This window comes from Hypanus sabinus, chromosome 13 (genome assembly GCF_030144855.1).
Source record: "Hypanus sabinus isolate sHypSab1 chromosome 13, sHypSab1.hap1, whole genome shotgun sequence".
Classification (NCBI taxonomy): Eukaryota; Metazoa; Chordata; class Chondrichthyes; order Myliobatiformes; family Dasyatidae; genus Hypanus; species Hypanus sabinus.
The window spans coordinates 99341030-99350699 of NC_082718.1; the positions used below are offsets into that span (position 1 = coordinate 99341030).

The 9670-nt window shown below is 50.5% G+C and overlaps 1 protein-coding gene across 1 annotated transcript; it reads right to left on the minus strand.

The window, feature by feature from the left end:
- Positions 1 to 6287: 6287 nt before the first annotated feature.
- LOC132403547 (general transcription factor II-I repeat domain-containing protein 2-like) lies at positions 6288 to 7792 on the minus strand. The gene is made up of 2 exons (XM_059986938.1): positions 6683 to 7792; positions 6288 to 6597 (listed from the first exon to the last, which is right to left on the minus strand). The coding sequence occupies exon 1, from the start codon at positions 7287 to 7289 to the stop codon at positions 6687 to 6689; it is 603 nt and encodes a 200-aa protein (XP_059842921.1). The 5' UTR covers positions 7290 to 7792; the 3' UTR covers positions 6288 to 6597; positions 6683 to 6686.
- Between the last annotated feature and the right edge of the window lie 1878 nt (positions 7793 to 9670).

Below are 9670 nucleotides of genomic sequence, written 5' to 3' on the forward strand. Positions count from 1 at the left end.
CCGGCGACGGTCAGTGTACCGGGGGAGGAGGGGCCGTGGGGGCTCCACTTCTACAAGGATGAGGCTGAGGAGACATCGGGGGAAGAGTTAGAGCTAGAGGTGGACCCCAGAGAGGTGCCCGGCACTAGTAAAGGGAGGTGGGAGGAGGGAGTCGTGACTAAGCCCCGCTCCCCAGGTAGGGTGGAAGTCTCGGAGCTGGCAGCCGCACTTTATTCCCTGGTGGGGGTGGCCGAGAGGCCACGGCTGAAGCTGGGGGTGTTCTCCGGAGCCAAGCCTACTCCGGATGGGGAGGTGGACTATGAGACCTGGATCGAGCATACGTCTTTGATGTTAGAGGAGTGGCCAGGTTCAGAGGAGGAGAAGAGGCAGCGATTGCTGGGAAGTTTGAGGGGTTTAGCAGCCACAACCATCCGGGAGTTGAAAGCTGAGAAGCCTGGGGCCTCAGTGGAGGACTGCCTAGAAGTTTTGGAGGGAGCGTTTGGGTTGTCAGGGGAACCCTGGCTGCTTTTAGCAGAGTTTCAACGCCTGGAACAATGGAGAGGGGAAAAGCTCTCCGAGTACATATTTAGGATGGAGGGGATGCTCTCGGGGCTGCGGCGCCGAGGGGTAGTGAAGGCGACTGACGTGGCTAGCGTGAGGATGAGTCAGCTATTCAGTGGCTCTCTGGAGGAGGACAAGGTGGCGTGGACTATCCGGCAGGCTTATAGGAAAGGTCCCCCTCCATCCTTCGGGCAACTGATTAGAGAGGTGCGAGAGGAAGAGAGAGCATTGGGGCGGAAAAGGGGCACGGGCCTACGGGAGCGATCCTCAGCGATACAGGAAGTGGTGGCTGAGTGGAGGAATGACAAACCCCCGGGGAGTAGGGAACCCCCTTTGGAGGGGAGGGACAGGGGAGGTACCTACTCTCAGGGGCGATCAGTGCAGTGGATTGGGAGCAGGAGCCGTCCTGGGAGAGGAGGGGCAGCCGGCAGTGTGTGCTTTAACTGTGGGAAAGAGGGGCATTTCAGGCGGGACTGTGGAAGGCCAAGGGTGTGCTATAGCTGTGGAGAGGAGGGTCACTTTAGGTGGGATTGTGAGAGACAAGGAGTCCCGCGGAGGACAAGCCCCCCTGCGACTAAGAAGGGAGAGGTGTCGGGGAAACTTAGGAGAGGCTCAGTGAGGGAATGGACTGGAGCCTCTGGAGGAACACGTTCCCAGAGATCAGCCGGAAGACCACCGGGTGCCCACGCCTCTGTTCCGGATGGGCTGGTAGGACCCCGTGCCAGTGTGGGTCTACGGATAGAGGGAGTTTACGCAAAAGCCGTTCTTGATACTGGATCGCAGGTGACCTTATTGTACCGGTCTTTCTACAATCAACATCTAAAGCATTTGCCCGTAACACCATTTGACGCCCTGCAGATTTGGGGTGTGAGCGAGGGTGACTACCCGTACGATGGGTACCTATCGGTGAGATTGGAGTTCTCGGAGGGCGATGTGGGAGTGTCGGAAGCTATTGAGACGTTGGTGTTGGTGTGTCCTGACCCGGTGGAAACCGGTGGTGCTGCCCTCCTGGTGGGGACTAACTCCCCAGTTGTGCGACGGCTCCTGGGAGCTTGTAAGGAGAAAGGGGGGGAAGACTTTCTGGAGACCCTCTCGGTGCATCCAGTGTTTCGAGCAGTGTTCGAAGAAGGGGTTGCCTCCCAAGGGCTGGACCCGGAGTGTAAACGAGGGACGGTGTGGTGTACGCAGGCGAGGCCCAAGGTGATCCAACCAGGGGAGGTAGCACTAGTGATGGGGACCCCCAGATTCCCAGGAGTGCCGACGGGAGAAGCCCTGTTAGTAGACGCCCCAGACGATCTTGAAGGGGAGACACGATTTCCGGCAGGGGCGCTGGTGAGGCCCGAAGTGCAGAGACCAGGGGTGGTACATGCGAGGCGTATAGCTATAAGTGTCAGGAACACCACGGCAAGAGAAATCACCTTTAAGAGGGGAATGCCGCTGGCACATCTGTTCCCGGTGACGGGAATGTCCAGCGCACCAGTGCGGACCCCTAACGGGGAGGGATCGGAGCATCGAAGGGAGCTGACCGCTGAAGCCTTTAACTTCGGGGATTCCCCAGTGTCGCCGGAGTGGAAACGCAGGCTAGTGGAGAAGATGCTGAAGATGGAAGCTGTTTTTTCTCAGGGCGAGTTTGATGTTGGCTGCTCCAAAAGCACTCGCCACACCATCCGGGTGACGGAGGACACCCCGTTCCGAGAGAGATCCCGGCGGCTGGCTCCGGCAGATGTTGAGGACGTGCGACAGCACTTGTGCAAGTTGAAGGAGGCCGGAATCATAGCTGAGTCTCGAAGTCCTTATGCGTCCCCAATAGTGGTGGCACGGAAGAAGAATGGGCGAGTGCGCATGTGTGTTGACTACAGGACGTTGAATCGGCGAACTGTCCCTGATCAATATACTGTCCCAAGAGTCGAGGATGCGTTGGCCTGCCTGAGCGGTGCAAAGTGGTTCAGTGTGCTGGATTTAAGAAGTGGGTATTACCAGATCCCGATGAGTGCGGCCGATAAAGAGAAGACTGCTTTTATCTGCCCACTGGGGTTCTTTCAGTTCGAACGAATGCCCCAAGGCATATCCGGAGCCCCAGCCACCTTCCAGAGGCTCATGGAGAGAACTGTGGGGGATATGAATCTGTTGGAGGTGCTGGTGTACCTGGACGATTTGATAGTGTTTGGATCGACTTTGGAGGAACATGAGGAGAGACTGTTGAAGGTGTTGGGCCGGCTTAATGAAGAAGGGTTGAAGCTTTCCCTGGACAAATGCCAGTTCTGCAAGTCGTCGGTTAACTACATTGGCCATATCATTTCGCGAGAGGGAGTGGCTACTGATCCAACCAAGATAGAGGCTGTGACCACCTGGCCGAGACCCCAGAAAGTGGGTGCTCTGCGCTCATTTTTGGGGTTCTGTGGGTATTACCGGCGATTTGTGAAAGGATACGCCAAAGTGTGTCACCCGTTAACTCAGCTGTTGTGTGGCTATCCCCCGGTGGGGAAGAAGAGGACGGGGAACCAGAGGCAGGACGCTGGAGGATACTGGAACCCGGCGGAACCTTTTGGCTCGAGATGGGATGATCAATGTGAAGAGGCGTTCCGATCTTTGAAAAGGGCACTGACCCAGGCCCCGGTGTTGGCTTTTGCCGATCCCCAGAAGCCATATGTGCTGCACACGGATGCCAGCCGAGAGGGTCTCGGGGCTGTTCTGTACCAGGAGCATGGCAAAGCATTGAGACCGGTGGCATTTGTCAGCCGAAGCTTGTCGCCATCGGAGAGAAACTATCCCACTCACAAGTTGGAGTTCCTGGCGCTGAAGTGGGCGGTGGTGGACAAGCTGGGCGATTACCTTTACGGAGCCAAGTTTGAGGTGAGAACGGATAACAATCCTCTCACTTATATTTTGACTTCGGCGAAGCTGGATGCCACAGGACATCGGTGGCTGGCGGCATTGTCGGTATATGATTTCAGCCTGAGGTACCGCCCCGGAAGCAAGAATATCGATGCGGATGCATTGTCTCGTCGGGAGCCGGGGGAGGAGGAGAAGGACGAGGAGTGGGAGAGTGTCCCTGCCCCTGGAGTGAAGGTGATGTGTCAGTTTGTTATCACCGTGAAGGCCGAGGGAAGAGGGAGGCTGGAACGAGCCGTGGACCATTTGGGGGTTTTTGACGACGCCATACCCCTAGTTTACTGTGACCTGACCGCTCTGAGGACTAAACAGTTGCCGGAACTGAGTCCGGGGGAAGTGGCAACTGCTCAGCAAAATGACCCGGGCATTGGCACAGTGTGGAGAGCGGTCGAGAAGGGGGATGGGGCGTTGGCTGAGAAGGCGAAACACCCATTGAAGGAGTGGTCTCGGTTGAAGTTAAAGAACAAAATCTTGTACCGGGTAACAACGCCTCCGGACCAACCCCGCTGTTGGCAACTGGTCCTGCCAGAGGAGTATCACCAGACTGTACTCCAGGCCTTACATGATGATTCTGGACATTTGGGGGTGGAAAAGACATATGGATTACTCAAAGACCGGTTCTACTGGCCCCGGATGAGGGGGGACGTCGAAGAATACAGTAGGGGATGCCGTCGTTGCATCCAGAGGAAGACCCTGCCAGCGTTGGCGGCTCCACTGTCGCACTTGCAGAGTGCGGGACCTCTGGACCTGGTATGTATGGATTTCCTGTCGATTGAGCCTGACACCAGCAACACCGCGAATGTATTAGTCATCACCGATCATTACACTCGCTATGCTCAGGCATTTCCCACCAAGGATCAGAAGGCGACGACAGTGGCGAAGGTGTTATGGGAGAAGTACTTTGTGCATTACGGTCTTCCCAGGCGAATCCATAGTGATCAGGGGCGGGACTTTGAGAGCCGCCTTATCCAGGAATTACTGACTATGCTTGGGATTGAGAAATCCAGGACTACCCCTTACCACCCACAGGGAGATCCTCAGCCAGAGAGATTCAACAGGACCCTGTTGGATATGCTTGGGACGCTGGAGATTGGGCAGAAAAGCAGGTGGAGTCGTCATATTGGACAATTGGTTCACTGTTACAATTGTACTCGCAATGAGGCTACAGGGTATTCACCCTATTATCTGATGTTTGGGCGGGAAGCGAGGTTGCCCATTGACGTGTGTTTTGGAGGTGGAGTGGGTGAATTTCCCGGGAAGTCCCATCTAAAGTACGTGTCCGACATGAAGAGGGAGTTACAGCGGGCGTACGAGTTGGCCGAGGCGGCGGCTACCAAACAAAATCAGCGGAATAAGATGCGGTATGATCGAAAGGTGAAGTTTGTACAATTATTACCGGGCGACCGGGTCCTTTTACAGAATTTGGGACTCCCTGGTAAGCACAAGTTGGCAGATCGATGGGCGGCCAGCCCCTATGTAATAGAGAGCCAGATGCCGAACCTGCCAGTTTACCGGGTGAAACCCGAGGATGGAAAAGGGCCTATCAAGGTACTCCATAGGAATCACCTGCTGCCACTGGGTCAAGCGGTGCAGGTGGATAAGGAGCCCGAGTGGGAGGTTACGCCCAGTACAAGGACTCTGCGAGGGAGCGGAGAACGGGAAGAGCCCGCTGCTGAAGAGCGGGGACGGGTCCCTCTCTCGGGAATGGCTACCGATTCAGAGGAGGACGACTCAGATGAGTGGGTCCTGTTCCCATTCGCTAGTGCTCCAGTACCAGGAGAGGAGGCTCCTGGCCCTTCCCATACTGAATTGGGTGAGAGGAGGGAAGGTCTTGAGGGTCAGATGGAGAGGCAGCCTACATTGGTGGGAGAGAGGGTGGAATCTGAGCGTGAGCCGGAGAGATCTCGGGTGAGGGAGGACCCCTGTGAGGAAGGGGGTGCGGGTCTGTCAGGTAGACCTGGGGTGTCCGAGACAGTGGGTTCGCAGGTGACGAGGGAGCCCAGTGGGGCAGAAGGGGTATGGAGATCTCAGAGGATTAGGCGCCCCCCGGAGCGGTTGACATATGTGGTACCGGGAGAACCGAGTGTGATTTCTACTGCTCTGGGTAGTTATGTCATTGCCTTCTGCACCTGGGTTGGGTTTTGTGTGTTGCAAGAAGCTTTGGGGACCTCTAGTAATGCCATGAGGGCATGACATTTGCTGGTGGGGAGAGAATGTACAATGTCCTGGGTATGTTACTCAAAATGGCCTCTTTGGTTTGTTACAAGTAGGAATGTTTCTTTGTCGGATAAGTGTTTCTCTAGCCGTTGTTTCACTTTAGAATGGCTGATATGGTAATTGTATTCATTTGTTAATCAATGGGGAATGTCATTGTGTCTTGTGATGCTGGGAACTTGGGGGAGGGGTTTTTGCGGGTTTTTTTGGGAGAGGCCGAGGAAGACATGGAAGAAGGTGGACGTGTGCTGGACTGCTCGTAAGACCACCGGGGTGGTCCCAGGTGCGACGGCCGGATGGGTCGATTGGTTCGTTGATTGAGCTCCAACGAGTGCACTAAACAGACTGAACTTTGATAAGTGGCGCCTTTTGTTTTTTTTCCTTGTGTATATATATTGTATTGCTTACTACTCTTTTTAATTTTAGTAAACTCTTTAAAGTGTATTTCATAACGGTATTTGTTGTGGATTTGATACTGTTGGCGGGCTCGAGGCGTAAACTCGATTCTCACAGCACCTGCGTGTACGGGAGGTGGGTTGGAGAGTGGCTGGATCCCTTTTTCCCCTAGACCAGGGGTCAGCAACCTTTATCACTGAAAGAGCCACTTGGACCCGTTTCCCACAGAAAAGAAAACACTGGGAGCCGCAAAACCCGTTTGACATTTAAAATGAAATAACACTGCATACAACGTTTTTTTTGCCTTTATGCTATGTATAAACAAACTATAATGTGTTGCATTTATGAAATTGATGAACTCCTGCAGAGAAAACGAAATTACATTTCTGCATGCAACAAAAACATTTTGAACTCCGAAAAAAAGACGTTGGGTTGAAAGTTACTTTTAAGTAAAATATTCAATGTCTATTTGAGTCCTTCTTGTATTTATGAAAAACGCCGAACTTAAATTTTCCGCCAGCAGCAAACCAAAAATAACGTCAGCCAGCTGTCATCCTGAAAAATGAAAGGACTATTTCACTGAACAATGAAAAAATATGAATATAAGTAAAATAATAGGCAATTAAAATATTTATCATACTTGGTTAATGGGATTTCTGCTCCTGGACCTCAGCGCACAGCGTCTGCACATCAGGGCTGTATGATGTCACCTTCATCTTTACACAGGATCGCAAGCTGTCATCTGTGAGGTTTTCAATATCACTCCATTTGTGTTTCTGAGCAAGAACGGCCTTCTGACGGGCAACATCTTCAAGGTCTGCTGTCAGGCGTCTAAACTTGGACACCCATATGTCTTTGTCGGCTATGACGGCCAGTTCCATCTCAAGATCAGGCTGACTCACACCTGCCAATGCAGTCGTATTCAGTAGGGAAGGATCGATGCTTAAGGGAGTGACCGGGAAGGATAATGTGTTTTTTTCCTCTCTGAACTCACAGAAGCGTTTCCCAAACGATGTTTGCATTGCGATGATTGCAGAATGTAAATACTCCGAAATTATCATGTCGTGACCTTGTTTGAACTCTCTCAAATTGGGGAAGTGAGACAAAGTGCCTTTCTGTAAATCTCTGGCAAGCACTGTCAACTTGCGCTCGAATGCCAAAACATCCTCCAACATGTGCAGGGCTGTACGTCCTTTCCCCTGAAGAGCTGTGTTCAGCGTGTTCAGGTGCGCTGTCATGTCTACCATGAAGTGTAGCTTTTCCAGCCACTCTGGCTGTTCCAGCTCAGGAAAGGTGAGCCCTTTGCTGCCCAGGAAAGTTTTCACTTCTTCCAGACACGCGACAAAGCGTTTCAGCACCTTCCGTCTGGACAGCCAGCGATAAAAACACGTTGTAGCGGTGTCAGTAAACTGCAGTCAAAGATAGCTTTATTCGAACTAAACAGCCTTGCTTTTAAGCCTCCCTCAACCCAGCCCCCCATGGACGCAGATGCTGCAAAAGACGCGTACTCACAAACCCCCGTAGGCTATCTCCCTTAGCCGGAATGCTGGCTAATTGTGAGCCGTTTCGGATGTGGCAGGAAATGTGTCGCTACACTTAGGTTGTACAAGATCACCATAATTACATTTCAAAAGCTAACAAACTAACATAAAATACATTTTAATTAAATACTGACCAATTATTTCCCAAAGCCACAGGGAGCCGCAGCACAGAGGTGAAAGAGCCACAAATGGCTCGGGAGCCGCAGGTTGCCGACCCCCGCCCTAGACATATACCAGCCTGTGGGTAAGTGTTACATAGGTTTTTCTCAGATGCTCCATTTTCGTCCCACATCACAAAGGCATGTTGGTCAGTAATTAATTGGCTGCTATAAGTTATCCTGGTGTAGGTGGCAGAATTGGAAGAAGTATTATGTTGGTTGATTAATGTCCACATATACCAGGATACAGTGAAAAGATTGTCCTGCATACTGCTTACACAGATTAAACCATTACCTTGTGCATTGAGCTAGAATAAGATGAAACAATAACAATACAGAATGAAATGCAGAAGCTACAGAGAAAGTACAGTTGAGTCCTGGGTGGGTGAGGTCTTTGATTATGTTGGCTGCTTTACTGAGGGTAGGTTGGATAGATTTTTGCATAGTAGGAGAATTAAAGGTTATGGGGAAGAGAGAGGTAGGTAGTGATGAGTCCACGGTCAGATCAGCCTTGATCTTATTGAATGGCGGAGCAGGATCAACAGTCCATATGGCCTACTCCTACTCCTACTCCTATTTCCTATGTTCTTATGTTCTTATGAATGGACATGTGAAGGATATAGGCTACAGGGAAATAAGGGGGGAAGTGGTATTGTTCAGAGAGCCGGGCATTGATTCAATGGAATGACTGGCCTTCTTCTGTGTCATAAAGGAATTGTTGCCACACATTCGCAGGAAACTTGGTCCTATAGACTCTCTGAGTTTCTATATTTGAAAGAAGCCTTGCATTACTTCATCGTCTAAACTGGCAAACATCTAGGTAGTGAAGTTTTCCAACTTTGTCTTATATTTTTCTGTTCTCACATATTGACTTTGCAGTTTTAATTCTTTTATTTCTTGATGGACTGTTTCATCCCATATCCAGACTACCTATTATGATATAATTGTAGTGTGCTGTTAACCATGGGAAGAACACGGACTGCCTCTAATGGTTACATACCATTTCATCAAGAGTCAAAAATCAAAAATCAAGAGTCAATCAGCTCAGTGTTGTTGTTACAAGTAAGGGTGAGAGACAAAATGTTCTGTGATATAGGGATCATCACACAGATTACTCAAACCTCAACACTATCTTTAAGAATTAAGTCATGAATCTAATGGAATACTTCCCATTTGTATGAGTGTGTGCAATGCCACTCAGGAAGCGCGACCATAACCGATGAGATATGAGTTAAACACCCCATTAAACGTGCTCCACAAACATACTATGGAACCAGTGTGTTGACTAAGTACGGGATGTTGCACAGCAGCACAGAAGCACCTTCTAACCTCATTACCTCATTACCACAGATGAACAAGAATAGCTGCTCTATGGGAATGCCAATGAAGTGACAAGCACATTGCACTGACTTGGACATACAGTATCTTGCCTGTCCTTTGCCATCTCCTGTTATTATTCCTGCACAATAACATTGCGGATTATGGCAGTGCAACAGATAAAAACAAAAAGAAAAATCCTAGAAATGCTCAGCTGGCCAGCTGTTGTGATGCAAACAATAGCTCACTTTCTCCAGAGATGCTGCCTGGCCTGAGAAGTGTTTACACCATTTTCTGTTTAGGTCACATTTCCTTTCCTTGTAAATTTTAGACAATCATGAGCGGCCACCAAAAGCTGGCCCATTCAGTGATAACCATATTCCAAGTATTTTTTTAAATTAAGTTATACTCCTTCAATGAAAATCAAACTGATGACACTCGTCTTTTGAACTCACACTCTCTTCATTTTCTCTCTCCTCCCGACTCCTGTAGAAGATCAAGCACCATTTGTTCATGAGGCCTGCAGTAACACACTTAAAATGCTGGAGGAACACAGCAGGTCAGGTAACATTTATGGAGGGAAATAAACAATTGACCTTTCATCAAGACTGG